Below are 18,541 nucleotides of genomic sequence, written 5' to 3' on the forward strand. Positions count from 1 at the left end.
CTGATGGAACTCCTTTCTGGTTTTTTAACTGTGCCATGCGTCCTGCTTCTGTAGTTGTTCTCCCCATCCAGTCTGCTTTGTCTTAAGACCACCTTCTGATTGGCCTCCCTCTACTCCATTTTCCCTCGCAAAAGAAAAAAAGAAAAAAAAACACTTTTACTTGCTCTTGATTGCTCAGTTTTTGGATTAGAGTTTTCATGTTTGATTTAGACATAGATCAATGCAATAATTCTTTATTTTATATTTTTGTCTTTGTAGCTCGTGGAGACTGTCAGAAGTATGATTATGAGATATGGATATCGTTTGTGGAAACTTCGTGTACTGAATGCTGAACTCAAGTTTACTATCAGGTACTGTTTTCACCAAATAAAGAGTAAATCTGCCCGTTTTCAGCGAACCACAATTTTTTTTTTAAGGGTTTAATTTAGAAGAATAAAGAATGGAAAAAACCCAGATGTCAACCGCAGGTATTTCAAGGATTACGTTTTTTGCTTAAGACTCAAATATGCAGACAGTGGACTGGAATTCAGGTCACCATGGTAATAGTGTATTTATCTCAAGAGGGATCAAGATAGTTGAAATGAAAGAGCACTTGACGTTGATATCAGTTCCAGGTTTTGGAGAGGGGGTAGGGTATATGACCCCTTTGTTGACCCATTTGGTGCTGGGTGAACAGGGGGGTCAGGAAAAAAGCTGTCATGATCCTCTTAATATAATATAAAAAAGATAAAATCTTGCTCCATTATTCACTCAGCCATCATGCCCATATTTTTGTTGTTGTTTTTTTAAAGCTGTTATATTCATTTTTGTTTTTTACTTTTTGGTAGTCCGGTCTATTGACATTTTTATGAGACTTACTTTTTGGTAGTCCGGTCCATTGACATTTTTATGAGACTTACTTTTTGGTAGTCCGGTCCATTGACATTTTTATGAGACTTACTTTTTGGTAGTCCGGTCCATTGACATTTTTATGAGACTTACTTTTTGGTAGTCCGGTCCATTGACATTTTTATGAGACTTACTTTTTGGTAGTCCGGTCCATTGACATTTTTATGAGACTTACTTTTTGGTAGTCCGGTCCATTGACATTTTTATGAGACTTACTTTTTGGTAGTCCGGTCCATTGACATTTTTATGAGACTTACTTTTTGGTAGTCCGGTCCATTGACATTTTTATGAGACTTACTTTTTGGTAGTCCGGTCCATTGACATTTTTATGAGACTTACTTTTTGGTAGTCCGGTCCATTGACATTTTTATGAGACTTACTTTTTGGTAGTCGGTCCATTGACATTTTTATGAGACTTACTTTTTGGTAGTCCGGTCCATTGACATTTTTATGAGACTTACTTTTTGGTAGTCCGGTCCATTGACATTTTTATGAGACTTACTTTTTGGTAGTCCGGTCCATTGACATTTTTATGAGACTTACTTTTTGGTAGTCCGGTCCATTGACATTTTTATGAGACTTACTTTTTGGTAGTCCGGTCCATTGACATTTTTATGAGACTTACTTTTTGGTAGTCCGGTCCATTGACATTTTTATGAGACTTACTTTTTGGTAGTCCGGTCCATTGACATTTTTATGAGACTTACTTTTTGGTTGTCCGGTCCATTGACATTTTTATGAGACTTACTTTTTGGTAGTCCGGTCCATTGACATTTTTATGAGACTTACTTTTTGGTAGTCCGGTCCATTGACATTTTTATGAGACTTACTTTTTGGTAGTCCGGTCCATTGACATTTTTATGAGACTTACTTTTTGGTAGTCCGGTCCATTGACATTTTTATGAGACTTACTTTTTGGTAGTCCGGTCCATTGACATTTTTATGAGACTTACTTTTTGGTAGTCCGGTCCATTGACATTTTTATGAGACTTACTTTTTGGTAGTCCGGTCCATTGACATTTTTATGAGACTTACTTTTTGGTAGTCCGGTCCATTGACATTTTTATGAGACTTACTTTTTGGTTGTCCGGTCCATTGACATTTTTATGAGACTTTTTGGTAGTCCGGTCCATTGACATTTTTATGAGACTTACTTTTTGGTAGTCCGGTCCATTGACATTTTTATGAGACTTACTTTTTGGTAGTCCGGTCCATTGACATTTTTATGAGACTTACTTTTTGGTAGTCCGGTCCATTGACATTTTTATGAGACTTACTTTTTGGTTGTCCGGTCCATTGACATTTTTATGAGACTTACTTTTTGGTAGTCCGGTCCATTGACATTTTTATGAGACTTACTTTTTGGTAGTCCGGTCCATTGACATTTTTATGAGACTTACTTTTTGGTAGTCCGGTCCATTGACATTTTTATGAGACTTACTTTTTGGTAGTCGGTCCATTGACATTTTTATGAGACTTACTTTTTGGTAGTCCGGTCCATTGACATTTTTATGAGACTTACTTTTGGTAGTCCGGTCCATTGACATTTTTATGAGACTTACTTTTTGGTAGTCCGGTCCATTGACATTTTTATGAGACTTACTTTTTGGTAGTCCGGTCCATTGACATTTTTATGAGACTTACTTTTTGGTTGTCCGGTCCATTGACATTTTTATGAGACTTACTTTTTGGTAGTCCGGTCCATTGACATTTTTATGAGACTTACTTTTTGGTTGTCCGGTCCATTGACATTTTTATGAGACTTACTTTTTGGTAGTCCGGTCCATTGACATTTTTATGAGACTTACTTTTTGGTAGTCCGGTCCATTGACATTTTTATGAGACTTACTTTTTGGTAGTCCGGTCCATTGACATTTTTATGAGACTTACTTTTTGGTAGTTCGGTCCATTGACATTTTTATGAGACTTACTTTTTGGTAGTCCGGTCCATTGACATTTTTATGAGACTTACTTTTTGGTTGTCCGGTCCATTGACATTTTTATGAGACTTACTTTTTGGTAGTCCGGTCCATTGACATTTTTATGAGACTTACTTTTTGGTAGTCCGGTCCATTGACATTTTTATGAGACTTACTTTTTGGTAGTCCGGTCCATTGACATTTTTATGAGACTTACTTTTTGGTAGTCCGGTCCATTGACATTTTTATGAGACTTACTTTTTGGTAGTCCGGTCCATTGACATTTTTATGAGACTTACTTTTTGGTAGTCCGGTCCATTGACATTTTTATGAGACTTACTTTTTGGTAGTCCGGTCCATTGACATTTTTATGAGACTTACTTTTTGGTAGTCCGGTCCATTGACATTTTTATGAGACTTACTTTTTGGTAGTCCGGTCCATTGACATTTTTATGAGACTTACTTTTTGGTAGTCCGGTCCATTGACATTTTTATGAGACTTACTTTTTGGTAGTCCGGTCCATTGACATTTTTATGAGACTTACTTTTTGGTAGTCCGGTCCATTGACATTTTTATGAGACTTACTTTTTGGTAGTCCGGTCCATTGACATTTTTATGAGACTTACTTTTTGGTAGTCCGGTCCATTGACATTTTTATGAGACTTACTTTTTGGTAGTCCGGTCCATTGACATTTTTATGAGACTTACTTTTTGGTAGTCCGGTCCATTGACATTTTTATGAGACTTACTTTTTGGTAGTCCGGTCCATTGACATTTTTATGAGACTTACTTTTTGGTAGTCCGGTCCATTGACATTTTTATGAGACTTACTTTTTGGTTGTGAGAATTAAAAAATTCCATCAGTTATTAAATTTCCACAATATAAGTCATATATGTATTTAAATTTGAGAAAATAGATCTGATTTAGGATTTCCTATCTTACATATAGAAAGAGGGTACAGATTTTCGTAAACAGGTGCATGCGTAAGCTACTCAGAATAAAATGGATGGATAGAATAAAAAATGAAGAAGTATGGAAAAGAACACAGCAGAAACCAGTGGGAGAGGAAATAGGAAGAAGACAATGGAGGTGGATTGGACACACGAATAGAAAGAATGACTCCATTATAACAAAGAAAGTATTGGACTGGAACCCTCTGGGCAGAAGATCAAGGGGAAGGCCATGAGGAACATGGAGAAGAATTAAAGAAGCTGATATACAGAGAAGTGGTAAGACATGGAATGAGATAAAAAAGTTAGCTCGGGATAGAGAAGGATGGAAACTGATTGTCTGTGGCCTATACCCTGACCCAGGGTGAAAAAGGCAATGATGATGATGATAATCTTACATCTACTGGTATTTAGTTTCTGGGTAAAATGTTCGCTTTTGGATTAAAAAGGCGATAAAGTGACAAAATTGATATAATAAAATACAAAGCACAATGTTACTTCCATTTCTTCGATTGTATTTGTCTCATAGCCAGTATTTTTGAAATTGAAAAACTCAAATATAATATTTCATCATTTTGCTGTACTTCTAATCTCAAGTAATTGCGTTGAGGAAGTGAAGGGCATGCTTGTGCTGTCCTCTTCTATGCATATTGACCAATTTGATGTGGATAGATACAATATTATGGAAGTTGTTACTATCACTAGTCTACAGTAACAAGAGTTTTTCATTCGTCATTTTCATTTTTGCCTTACCAGGGGGTTATAAAACATGTGACAAAAACTCGGAAAACAAAATAACTCAGTAGCCTTTTTTTTCTTTTTAGGAATATGTCGAAAAAATTAATGATTTAGAGTTTTATTTTAATCGTCCCACCATTTTCCGACTGGCCATGAGACAATTATCATCTTCCTTATAGATCTCATATTGTGTATATTTATTGCCCCCATTTTAAAAGAATTGTTGATCCCTTTCATCCCCCACTTTATCACAGGATTGCTGGCTTAGGAGCTCCCACAAGCTTCCCTATCCGCATTTTCATCACCAATGAGAGTGGCTTTTTCCTGGACATCAGCCTCTATCGAGAGGTCACTGACACAAGGACTGGACAGGTACCAATTTGTAACCCACCGCATCAATCTGGTATAATGTCGGAGTGTACCATTTGCTAAAAATGGATTGAAAGCCAAAATAATCCAAAATAATGTGAAATTTTATTTTTTTGAACTTCAAGAAACAATTTTCATTCTCCTCAATAAGACACATTGAATATATCCAATTTTTTATTTTTTTAGATACCTAATGAATTCGATTTTCAAAATCAATCACGATATAATACTGTTTTGAGGTGGTCTGTCATATTTTAAAAGTTGTTGCTGTTATTTGTTGCATTTTCCAGATACCTGTAGCGATGAACACTGACAAAAAGCCATGGCTAGATTTTTTAAGTATAGCAGTTGTTAGTGAATATAACAGTATGTAAAAAAAAGATCTTGCTTATATCGTATCAAATTTGATTGATGTTTGCCTATCTAGGCCTCAATTAAAATGTCACAAGAGTTGTTTTATCCACAAGTTTTGCACAATGTGTTGAGGAAGTTAAAATATAAGATTCGACTTAGAATTTCTGAAATATTTGATTTCAGATTATGTTTGAGGCTTATGGTGAGAAGCAGGGACCCCTTCATGGTTTATTGATCAGTACACCATATCTTACTAAAGACCATTTGCAACTGAAGCGTTACCAGGCCCAGTCATCAGGAACCACCTATGTCTATGACTTCCCAGAAATGTTCAAACAGGTAATGATAATGATGATAATATTTGGTATCGAATTGCCACAAATGTAACGAATTGAAAATGAAATATGTTTATGTTGTGTATATCGCACGCATGAAAGAAAGAGAGGAAGAGAGAGAGAGAGTTCAATGTTAAAGTTATCATATAACGTTATAACAAGTGTAACTAACTAAATGACAAATTGCCATATTTATGGACAATAAAGATCTATTATTATTATTAAGTTAAAAGTTTAGTTTGTTTGTTTTTGGGGTGTTTTTTTTTTTGTTTGTTTTTTTAGATTTGAAATTGAAATTAATACTTAATAGCTCTATAGTTTAAATCCTGTTTAGAAAATATGATAAAAAGCATTTTCCAACAATACTAAGTAATAAATTAAGGAATGTCGGTCATTTGTGAACTTTCATAAATTGTTAAATAAAGTGAGCACTGTTTGGCCTTATTCATCATTGCTTCCAAAATTTCTTCAATGTCACAACTTTATAATCTAATATACTATTTGTTAGCAATGTATATTTCTCAACTATCACTCAATTCAGTGGCGAGTGAATACTCGACAAAAGTTGTAAGAGTGCTAATACAAATAATGTGAACTTGCAGGGAAATAGGGGGAAACTCTGGTAATGTCTTATATCATCATCATCATCATGGCTTATCCCTCCTGAACGTGGCCTCTGCAGCTGCCAACGGAACCAAGCTTCTGGCTATTCTTCCACATTGTTACTGTGTGTTATATAAATGTGAAAAATGTTGTTTTTTTAAATCATTTTTCCCCTCAGGCTCTATTGAAAAGATGGGAGGAGTTCCTGACTGGAAGAGGAAAGAAGGCCAATAATATACCAGTAGATATTATGTCCTTCACAGAGATGGTACTGGACAATCACAACGAGCTCTGTTTGCAGAACAGATTGCCTGGAGAAAATGAGGTACAAAACGTGATGATAAAATCTATTGTTTGTTTTAATAGACAAGAAAATGAAATTATTGGGTATTTGAAGCAAACGTTATAGTCATAATGGATCACATTTTAAAATATTTGGGTTTACAGTTTTGTTTGTGATTTAACCAGAAGGACATTAGGGGGTTCGTATGCAGAAAAATTAGTGGAGCCGGCACTTATGTTGATAATAACAAGGGGTCGTGGAAAGCTCATACGGTAGAATCACGATCTCCCCAGCCAGGCGGAGTTGTACAAGTAGGTTGCAGGTTTGAGCCCCCATCGCCGCCACAAGGTTTTTTTTTCCTGTTGTCTTCTGGCACTTTCCTACTCATCTCATTTCTTGGGGTTTGTATGCATGAACTAGATGACTCTTGATTTATGGTTCCCATGTTTGGGCTCTTGATGTGAGCTGTGGATGCTGTTTATGACCAAAAAAAAGAAATGATTAATTGTAATTTATATTTTTTTACAAAATTTGTTGGCTGGGTCTGGTCTTTAACCTTGCCTTGATTTATTTCAGATCGGTATGGTTGCCTGGAAAATTTCCCTGAAAACACCCGAGTGTTCATCAGGAAGGGACATTATTGTCATCGCCAATGACATGACCTTCAAGATTGGGTCCTTTGGTCCGCAGGAAGATTTGTTATTTCAGGTTTGGACTGGAAAACACTTATCAAAAAGAAAATAACTTTTTGAAATTAAAACAAGATTGAGGATATTTAAATGTTATCTTTTTTTTTGTAAGTTGATTTTACAATTCTGTTTTTCATGTTAAGGATAAATCTTTTTCATCTGTATTCTTATTTTTCTTTTTTCTTTCTTTTTTATATTTTACTTGCTTTGTACAATGATAATTTAAGTCACGACTACTCTATAAATGATGGAAAAAGGTTCTCAAATTTAAGAAATATTCTCAGAATACTTTTACAAAAGAATTTTTAAAAAGCAATAAGATAAGATAAGATAAGATATACTTTATTGATCCTGAATGGAAGTTATCATAATGTTACACATCATTCATCGTTATATTAGCACAGATTTATACACTGTCATAAACTAATTGATGAAAATACGAAGCTAATTATAAGCAATATAGACATCAAATATAATAAAATAAAATTTTAATCTGATTATCAATAATCTGATTATCGTGAACACACAGATGCTTAGGAAGTTAATTTTTGATAATTTTGAAATACTGAAACAACTCTCAACATTGGGGACCATCTACTATTTACAGAAAGCATCGGAACTCTCCAGAAAGCTTGGCATTCCCAGGATTTACCTGGCAGCCAACAGCGGGGCCAGAATAGGCATGGCAGAGGAGCTCAAACACTTATTTAAAGTTGCATGGCAGGACCCCAATGATCCAGAAAAGGTATAGTTTTTTAAAGTTTGTTTCATATTTTAGGGGAGAAGAAAAAGAAATAATTTTGATATCTTTGGTAAAAAAATGAACAGGGAATTATTTAATTTGTCATATGAATAGAAATGCAAAAAAAAATTGCTAAAAGTAAAAATCAAATCTGTAAAAATATGTAAAAGTTGTTTTTCTTGGGCAGTATACTTTGTATGTTTTCAATATGAATCTCATCTTATTTGCCAACCGATTACATGGGGGCAGGGGATGGAGGTGGTGGTCATTTAACTTTAATCTCACATCATTTCTTACCATTTTCATTGAGATCAATAACAGTAATGAGAAATAAACCCAGAGTTATATCAATGTTACTGCCCTGTTGATGAAAAGTGTTAAACCTGCTGTTTTTATGGGATAAATGAAAGAAGAAATTATTAATCTAAAGAAATTAAGTCCAGCCATGAAATGGTAAATTTCTTATCCAATCATTAATACAGAGGACTTTAGTTTATACAAGGCCTCTTGGCTCAATGAACAACACTCAATTCAAATTGTTATTTATTGTTGGCGAATGTTTACAGTTTTATATAAGCACATAAAAAGTCAGCAGTTATCAAAACTGATGAATTTTTAATTTTTGGCAATGAATTTTGGATCCATGATTACTTCTTCTGTCTTCAGGGTTTCAAGTATCTTTACTTGCGTCCAGACGAGTTCAAGAAGGTCAGCAACATGAATTCTGTCAGGGCCAATCTGATAGAAGATGAAGGCGAGTCTCGCTATATGATCACAGATATCATTGGTAAGTTGGAGCCACCTTAATGCATCAATATTTAACCCTCTCCTTACCACCCATAGGAAAATCATCACATTCGTTACGATGTAACCGACAATTTTCTCATTCTGATTTCTCTTGTACATCACAAAATTTAAAGAAATGCTTTGATTACAGCTATAAATACCAAACAACTGTGTTGTAGAGCTCACTTGGTACATTTTTGTTTGAGTAAAAAAGTCTATTTTTGTGCTGGGTGAGTGTGAATTTTCGAGGGAAATTCTAAAAATAGCTGGTAAGGAGAGAGTTAAAGTAAAAGTTTTCTGGCCGAAATGAAAAAAAAAAATTTATTGTTTCAGTTTATGGCAGAATAGCAAAGCGCAGCCATCTTGTGTTCTCAGATAAGGCTTTTGACACACACACACACTACCCCCCCCCCCCCTTCCCCTGCCTATGACAGGTGTTGATTGATGAGCTATATGCAGTAGCAGGTATAATAAGAGTCCTGTACAAAAATGTTGCCTTGATGGAGAAATGCTCTTTAAATATGCATGTGCAAATTATGATATTCGTTTTTCTTTTTAATCGTCAGTTAGGAATGTTTCAAAGACTAAGTAATGTTTCATGAGTGCTATAAACATGGAATGTTTTTGTTTGTTCTTTTTTTTATTTTTTTATTTATTTTTTTTTTTTTTTAATCGAATAGATGAGCTAATTTCACTTGGCCTGTATACAATGAAACTAATATTTTCAAAATGATTTTAATTGATTTTATTTACCCCTTCACATGTTTAGGAAAGGAGAATGGTATTGGAGTGGAGTCCCTTCGGATGGCCGGGATGATTGCTGGAGAAACCTCACAAGCATACAATGAGGTCGTCACAATTAATCTGGTGAGGCTCTTCTTAACCTGTCAAAAAATCAAATTTGGAATTTTCAAATATTAATATTTGTCACAAGTTCTGTTTATCAGAGTAGCTCACTTTTAACAAATGTTGCATTTAAAAAAACAAAAGTCGTCTCTCAAACTGGATAATATTCATTCGATTTCTGGGTTTTAAACCAAACAGGCAGTCCAAATTTCATAGAGTACTTGTTTATCTCGTAATTTTGAGCTATATTTTGTTTTAAATAATTACAATTTCGAATGATTATTTTGTATACAGAAAAAAAATAAAATTTTTTTGGTTAATTTTTTAATCTTCAAGAACAATTTATAGATTCCCCATACAATGAGTTTGTACTTAAGTCTATAAATCTATGAAATCTATAATTTTTATTATTATTATTATTATTATTATTATTATTATTATTATTATTATTATTATTATTATTATTATTATTATTATTATTATTATTAATTAATTAATTTTTTTATAGGTATCATGCAGAGCTATTGGAATTGGTGCATATCTGGTTCGTCTCGGACAGAGAGTTGTCCAAGTAGAAAATTCTTCCATCATATTGACAGGGGCTGGGGCACTCAACAAGGTGGGTGCTATTTATCTTTTTTATTCTTTTACAGCGTTGTGGCATTCGCCTTTTTTTCTTTTTTCTTTTTTTTTGCCTCCATCAATGAAGTGAATTAATTACCTATGAATTGACACCCATGCTTCAGCACGATGTAAACTGTTTAGAAAATTACCTATTGTTAGTTTGCTTTTCAAAGGGGGGATGAGCTTCTATTTGGTAGGTTGTATGCTGTTTATTGTATAAGAAAGTAAATTGTCTAAATAGACTTTTGGGGATTGCCTGTTAGTGAAGCAAAGCCTTGGTTTAACCATAGTGTGTGAAGATATAAAGAGACTAACTACCTTTTTTTACAGATTGTTGGGACTCACTACCCTTCGGGTTAGAATCCAATTGTGTTAACCATAATTCCATCTACGTTGACATTATATGATATAACATGTATCAAAACTGACTAAAGACGTTAAAACAATCTCAACAGTTTGAAAACATCTTAGTTTTAGTGTAAAACACCAATGATATTATTGTAAAAACAAATTAATATTATGATTTTTTTTAATGATTCAATGAAATCTAAATCTTATGTTTAAATAATTTTCCTGACCCTTAGGTACTGGGCAGAGAAGTCTATACCAGCAATAGCCAGCTTGGTGGTGTTCAAATCATGTACAATAATGGAGTGTCTCACTCCATGGTCCCCGATGACTTTGAAGGGGTGGCCAACATCCTGCACTGGCTTTCCTACATGCCTCCGGTAAGATTGGTTTAAAATTTTGACATGCCAAGAATCGGTTCCATAATCAATTTATCAATATGATTGCTAATGTTTGTTTGGTTTGAATTATCTTTAAATTGCCGTGTGCTGGATGTGACATTATGCAAGCAAAAGACAGTGCTCAAAATTATCATGTTTGTCTGTGGATGAGAACTATTTTTAAAATGCATATGAATTTTTTAGTAAATGATCAATTGTCGTTATTAAAATATCAAACTTATCTATCGTTTAGTAGCGTCACCACCACCACCACCACCACCATCATCATCATTATAATCATCATCATCATCTTCATCATCATTTGCATGGTCATTAGATGGTTAACAAAAAGCCACTGGTTCATTTTTAAAATTTCATTTTATTATATTCAAAATTGTGCTAAAGTTTCTATTTTTAATTAATTTTTTTTATGAATGAGAAAAGTCTTAGATGTAAGATGTAAAAATGTGTATCTACCAGAAACGGGGCGGTCCTCTACCAGTGATGGAACCCCAAGATCCCGTGGATCGTCCCATTGACTTCATCCCCACCAGATCACCTTATGATCCAAGATGGATGTTGTCTGGCAAAAAAGGTTGGTGTGTTGTCATGAAACCAAGAGTATCCATGGAAAGAAACCGTTTTTTATCGTGAACACATTTCATTACAGATCCCAATAGCTCATTTGATAGAGCTCTTGCCTTTCAAGCAAAGGGGTCAATATTAGTCCTGAGTGCTGTTGAAAATTTTTTCAAGTTGATGTTTGTCACTACTAATTTCTTATCCCAATCAACTGGAAAAGACATATTGAATTAATTGCCTACGTTGGAAGCTCACAATCTGTCAACTATAAATTGTGTTTTATAAATCTTGAAAAATGAAAGAAACCAGCTGTCTCCATTTTTATGGGGATCATATACTAGTGTCTGTGTTGGACTATGGATAGCTATTGTTCCCAGGATACGCTTTTTGTGAACGTTTTATTCTTTGTCTTCCTTTTTCTAATGCACAAGAGTGTTGGAGGCATTGGTTTTGAATCTTTCTTAGTTGTTTTTCGTTTCCTTTTTTTTTTTTGGAGGGGGGGGGGGGGGGGGGGAGGGGAGGGTTGTGCTTTGTACCAGTTTCCTTTCCTAAGGAAATGACCAAAAAAAAAAATGTTGTGATTTAACTTCTAAAACTAGAAACTAACTTCTGACTTGTTATGTTTATTTCAATAGAGAATGGACAGTGGCTATCAGGATTTTTTGACAAAGGATCATTTGATGAAATCATGCGACCATGGGCTCAAACAGTTGTGGCTGGACGTGCCAGGTAATTATCAGATCAGACAGCTCATTCATCTTTTTTTTCCTCAAGATTCAGATTTTTGGTTTAAGTTGTGAATTAACTACTTTATCCTATGTTATATGTGACCGAATTGAATTCCACTTTATCTCTTCTGTGGCATTTAATTAAACCTGTGTAATTGACACAAGAGTAGAAGCCATACATTTTGGTTGATGCAAAGTTGGGTTTTTATTTTTTACTTTTGGATTTTTTTTCGATAAGATAATCTGTTTTTGTTTGAGAAACTTTCGACAGGTTTTGATACATAATATTTTTATGTCAATTGATAGTTTAGAAAAACTTAATGGTTTTTATCCCCATTGGGTTATCTTTATTTTTATTAATTACGGTAAATTTATATGGTTTTTTTTTAGCATTGATTCCCATTGGGGAAAAATATTGAGAGTGTTTATGAAGTAATTTTTGGTAAACAGTTATCATCAATGTTATTGGTAGGTAATTGAATGATGGTTTTGTTTATACACCCTTCAAAGCTGAGAAGCTGTCTCTGATATTGAAATTTCTGTAAAACAAAGATATGATTTGAAAGGGGGTCAGTGATTGAACTCGTCTGATATGAGAATATTTGACATCCAAGACTCATGCCCCTGAAATTTAATTTTCAGGCTTGGTGGAATTCCAGTAGGTGTCATTGCAGTCGAGACCCGAACAGTTGAGTTGACAATCCCTGCAGATCCAGCCAATGCCGATTCTGAATCCAAGGTCATCCAACAAGCAGGTCAAGTCTGGTTCCCTGACTCTGCCTACAAGACAGCCCAGGCAATCAAAGATTTATCCAGAGAGGAGTTGCCCCTGTTCATGTTTGCCAACTGGCGAGGGTTTTCTGGAGGCATGAAAGACATGTACGACCAAGTGCTCAAATTTGGATCCTACATCGTGGATGGTATCCGTGAATACAGCCAGCCCATCTTCGTGTACATTCCTCCCTATGGAGAACTGCGAGGTGGATCCTGGGTGGTGGTGGATCCACTCATCAATCCTGACTATATGGAGATGTACGCTGACAGTTTGAGCAGGTGGGACTTAAAATAACTTTTTAATCATAACACTGAATGACATAATCAGTCGGATGGTGAAAAGGTTTGAACTAAGATATTGCCAAGTTTAGTTAGAAGGTCAATTTTTATCAAAAAGGAGTTCTTGTCATAAATGATTAAATCAACCCTTTTTGTACATCTTCGGGAAATATCAAAGCAATTTCACTTCTAAATTTTTTTACAGCAAAGTCAAGTTGAAAAAAGTATGAACTTTGAAAAAAGTTGCTGGATACCTTTCCCAAACATCCTCACCATAAAGTCATGAAAAATCACCCGATTTACTTCAAATAAAGATTAAAATGCTCTGCATGGTGAGCATATTCTTTCAGAAATTGCAAAATAAGTGCAAATCCAAAATTTTCACCTTCCGACTGATTATGTCATGCACTGACACATTTATGAAGTGATCAGTATTCTATTTATCCACATAGACGTTAAGCTGTTACTGTCGTGATTGGACTCTCCAAGAAAAGCTTAAAATAGCATGAGAAAAAAGAAATTGAAAACCAAATTCAGCAGTTTTTCTACCACCACAGCATCATAACTCCAAAATCCATAACCACATCACACTGCCAGTACTACATTTATAACTTTTGTACAACTTGTACCTCATGGTCAATGAATTGGATTTAGCTGCAGATGTTCCCTCTTCTTTCTTTAAAAAAAAATCTGTGATAATTGTGCAGGATTTATTCTTTCATGTCAGCTTCTTGATTTTATTGTGTTTATTTCTATTTTACAACAAACACGAAAAATAAACATGATAATAAATGATAATTGATATGGTGTGGTTTTCGTCCAAAGTGTTTATGCACTGATGGAGTTTTGTTATTGGTCTCTGAAAAGTTGGCCACTATGCATTCACCGTTGAAAGTGATGTGGAATCTTGTCAATAGCTGGATATGTGGCAGTTATCAGATAACTCTAACCCTGGAGTTAAATTCTTAGTTAACCCTCTCCTTACCACCCATAGGAAAAATCGTCACATTCGTTACGATGCAACCGACAATTTTCTCATTCTGATTTCTCTTGTACATTACAGCATTTAAAGAAATGCTTTGATTACAGCTATAAATACTAAACATTGTGTTGTAGACATCATTTTGCTGAACAACATTCTGTATAGAATGCACTTGTTACGTTTTTGTTTGATTAGGAAAAGTCTATTTTGTGTCGGGAGGGTGTGAATTTTTGGGGGGAATTCTAAAAATAGCGGTAAGGAGAGAGTTAAGGCACTTTGCACATTTTACCCCACTTGACTCAGGTGTGAATGGTTACTTGTCTTTAAACAGTGACAGATACTGTAAGAGTGCTAGTATAAAAAAAAGACATTTAACATGTGACTTAACTGTATGATCTTTTTAGGAAATAAATGAAGCATCGTAAACTTCACTGAGAATAGTAAATTCCTGAAAATGCACTATTTGAATGTTCATATTGATTGATTTATTTTTATAAAGTAGGTAGGCTTTTTTTATGTCCAACGAACACACACACTCTCTCTCTCTCACTTTCTCTCTCTCTCTCTCTCTCTCTCTCTCTCTCTCTTTCTCTTTCTCTCTCTCTCTCTCTCTCTTCTCTCTCTCTCTCTCTCTCTCTCTTCTCTCTATCTCTTCTCTCTCTCTCTTTCTCTCTCTCTCTTCTCTCTCTATCTCTCTATCTCTTCTCTCTCTCTTCTCTCTCTCTCTTCTCTCTCTCTTCTCTCTCCTTTCTCTCTCTTTTTTTTTTTTTTTTCTTTCTTTCTTTCTTTCTTTCTTTCTTTCTTTCTTTCTTTTTCTTTTCTTTTTCTTTTTTTTTCTTTTTCTGTTGTTTATGATTCAAACTTCAGATTTTCTCAACTTGAATTTAAACCCCATACTATATTTGTGTTCTAGGGGAGGTGTGCTGGAGGCAGAAGGAACTGTTGAGATCAAATTCCGACGGAAAGACGTAGACAAATGTATCCGTCGCTTGGACCCAAAATGCAAGAATCTTGTGGAGAAGTTGTCAACTCCGACTTTGAGTGCAGAGGAAAAGGAAAAGCTGGAGACAGAGCTTCATAGTCGTGTGGAATTGCTGTGTCCATTGTATCACTCTGTGGCTGTCATGTTTGCTGATCTCCACGATACACCAGGGAGGATGGAGGAGAAAGGATGCGTAAAGGTGAGAGTTTGAGTGTTAGTCATTTTTTGGCTTCAAGCACTGATTTATCTAAAATAATAATGATAATTGAAAATTCTAACCTGAGGTTCTTGCTTTTGTTGAAAGAGAGAAATAAGAAAAATGAAAACATGAACTGTATAGCATAGGCAAAAAGAACTTTATGAATTGATTTCCGACCAGATGTTTATGAAGGTGAATTATATTGTGAAGGAGTTAAAAAGTGAGGTATGTGTTTAAATGTTTGAAGATTTTAAAAATAATTATAATGATAAGCAATGTAGTGTCATTTGGAACAGTGATTGTGTTGTTCATGCTAAACGTGTTGTCCATGCTAAACGTTTCAGTTTTGAAGAACAAAAAAGAAGAAGGTATTTAAAAGGTCATTAATGTTTCATAATGACATTTGACCATAAGCTGTATCTTTCAAGTTTTATCTTTTTATTAATTTTGGATCTAACTGTGGTTCAAAATTAAATGGATAGCAATTCTGACAGCTGCTTCAGACTCTAAAAATAATGAAATGGTTGTTTATTTTTTAATATATTATCGCATAAATGTATTAATTTATTTATTCATTCACGTATTGATTTATTACTGCGTACAGCAAATCCTGACATGGAGCAGATCAAGGGAGTTTTTCTACTGGCGCTTGCGTCGTCGACTGCTTGACTTGAAGGCAAAGAAAATGCTGAAGGAGATTGTCCCCAACTCCAGTATGTCCCAGCTAGACTCTATGCTGAGCCGATGGTTCCTGGAAAACATGGGCAACACAAAGGTGAGCGTTAAATCGTGGCATAGTTAGAAAATTATAGGATCTTAAGATTTTATCATACAAATTCCTTTGGAGGTTCTGGGTGGGGTTCCCGACCTCCCATAGTGGGCAAGGAGGTTACTTACTGAGTCTTCTACCCCCTATATCTGTTTGCCAATTGCTTTCTGTCTTTGTCTTGGAATGAGATTACTTGGTTTTGTCCTGGCCCTTAAAAACAAACAAACAAACAAACCTTTGGGGGTTTTCTGAGGGAAAATAGGAATTTGGATTATCGGTATGAATTGAATGGTTTGGTTTATAATTTGTAATGATTTGATCCATGTTGAATGAAACCCTCATAATTTTAGATAGATTATTAGTAATTGAGTGGCATCATGACAAAGAAAGAAATGTTTTGCTCAACATGAAATATCGAAATTTGCAAAACCAGCTTTTTAAAAATTGTCACTGGTGATAAATATTAGATATTTTAACCTTAGTGCACTGTCTTAACACTCCTTAATTTTTTACCAAAAACTTTTGAAACAAAACTGTGCTCTAGTTTTACTTATGGTGGTTGGTGTCACATGATGTCCTTTGCAGGCTTACCAGTATGAGGATGACAAGTTGATGGTGGAGTGGTTGGAGGAACAGCTGAGGGAGGACAATGAACAAAGTTGTGTTCTAGAAAACATTCGATGTCTACAACGTGAACATGTTCTATCACAAGTTAGAGAGTAAGTTCTGGGTTGTTTATTTTAATTTAATTTTTTTTAAAATATGTTGGTATTCATTTGTGTTTGGAATTTTTAATTGCATAGATTTATGAACCCTGTCCAAAATTAATCATTATCTTTATCTATACTATGGTTATTGATCTGTTGTAATTCTTTAAAATAAGATTTTACAATTACACATAATTAATTATGTTCTAGTTTCATTTTTATTGTTAATCTGAAAACCACTATTATTATCCTAATCTTCATAATAATCTTCACCTTCCGCCATTTACAGACCTGTCACATTAACAGATTTTATTGATGTAAAACTATACAGAATTTTGCAAGTCAATTCCATTTTTTCCCCTTCCAAATTATGATTTTTTAACCAAAATTTTTGACACGAATATGGATGTATGACAGACTGAACTAGAATTAAGCATTTCAAAGTTATAATTTATATAAATAAGAATAAACATCATGAAATTTAGGTTGATACAAATTTTTTTTCTTCAAATGCAGATTTTTTCAAAAATAGACAGGTTTTTGCTTTGTGGTCTATAGCAGGTCTGCATTTATAGAAATATTATTTTTTTTAACCTCCTCCCAGGCTCAAAAGCTCATTTTATTTATTCACTTGCTTTATCTTTTGTTTTGTAAACTACCCAGATTGATGAGCAAAAATCCAGATGTAGCGATGGATTCCATCGTGTCAATGAGTCAACAGATGAGTGTCACTCAAAGGAATGAAGTAGCTCGTATATTATCCAACCTCAATGAACAGGAGGAAGGTTGCATAGAAACTTCAGACTGAAAAATTCCAAGGTTGTTTTAGTTGCTTCACAATGAGCTCAAGTACGACTGTAGATAGACTTCATTATAAATGTGTGTTGTTTTGAGGTTTTAGAAAGAACCTTGGGTAGAGTTTAGATATCTAAGAATGGATTCTATGGGGCTTATGACTGAAGAGCAGAACGTGAAAATATGTCATTACTCCTATGCATCTTTCAGAATCGATATTGCTTCCAGTTTCTGAGATGGAAGAGATGTATAGGTGTAAAGCTAGAATCTGTAGCTAGAATCTACTGTCTTAGAATATAATTGTAAAAAGGCCTTCGAAAAAGTTCTAGTATATCTTTACTCAAGAGTGCAAGGAATCTCAGAATTGAAAGAAAATGTGAAATTTTGGATGAATTGAGGAGGCCTCAAGATTGATAGTGGAAGAGTATAATGAAAGAGGCGCAAACGATTTTGACTGTGCTTTAGGATTTGTGACAGCTGTGAAGAAAGTATAAGGCATAATGCTGTGTTAACATCGATCAATCAAAATTTATCGTAGTCTTTAAAATGTACAAAATCTGGTCTCAGGAATCGTTGATATTCACAATATTATTTGTTTATATGATTTCATTATTATCATTGAATAAAATTATCAAAATTGTAGTATTTATTATCGTGATGTTTTATAATATTATTTTTATTTGTATTTTTTTATTATTATTATTATTATTATATTATTTATTATTATTATTATTATTATTTATTTATATTTTTTATTATTATTATTATTATTATTATTATTGTAGTTGTTTTAAGGCCTCAAATACATATGTGTGTATGTGCTTGTATGTATGTGTGCATGTTTGTGTGTATGTGCCATGTACAATCTTCAACATTGTATCATTTACA

At 34.2% G+C, this 18,541-nt stretch overlaps 1 protein-coding gene across 1 annotated transcript in view; it reads left to right on the forward strand.

The window, feature by feature from the left end:
* The window catches only part of LOC144969033 (acetyl-CoA carboxylase-like), a 54,790-nt gene extending 36,988 nt beyond the window's left edge, over window positions 1-17,802 (forward strand). Inside the window, 17 exon segments of the mRNA XM_078908000.1 lie at window positions 259-350; window positions 4,752-4,869; window positions 5,404-5,559; window positions 6,337-6,483; window positions 7,018-7,149; window positions 7,738-7,875; window positions 8,539-8,659; window positions 9,428-9,525; window positions 10,013-10,123; window positions 10,713-10,856; window positions 11,337-11,451; window positions 12,074-12,167; window positions 12,809-13,219; window positions 15,115-15,382; window positions 15,987-16,157; window positions 16,737-16,870; window positions 17,522-17,802. Coding sequence (XP_078764126.1) covers window positions 259-350; window positions 4,752-4,869; window positions 5,404-5,559; window positions 6,337-6,483; window positions 7,018-7,149; window positions 7,738-7,875; window positions 8,539-8,659; window positions 9,428-9,525; window positions 10,013-10,123; window positions 10,713-10,856; window positions 11,337-11,451; window positions 12,074-12,167; window positions 12,809-13,219; window positions 15,115-15,382; window positions 15,987-16,157; window positions 16,737-16,870; window positions 17,522-17,666 — 2,595 coding nt within the window. The 3' untranslated portion in view covers window positions 17,667-17,802.
* Window positions 17,803-18,541: the final 739 nt, after the last annotated feature.

Source organism: Berghia stephanieae, chromosome 3, assembly GCF_034508935.2.
Source record: "Berghia stephanieae isolate SIO BIC M18660-M18661 chromosome 3, UCSD_Bste_1.3, whole genome shotgun sequence".
Classification (NCBI taxonomy): domain Eukaryota; kingdom Metazoa; phylum Mollusca; class Gastropoda; order Nudibranchia; family Aeolidiidae; genus Berghia; species Berghia stephanieae.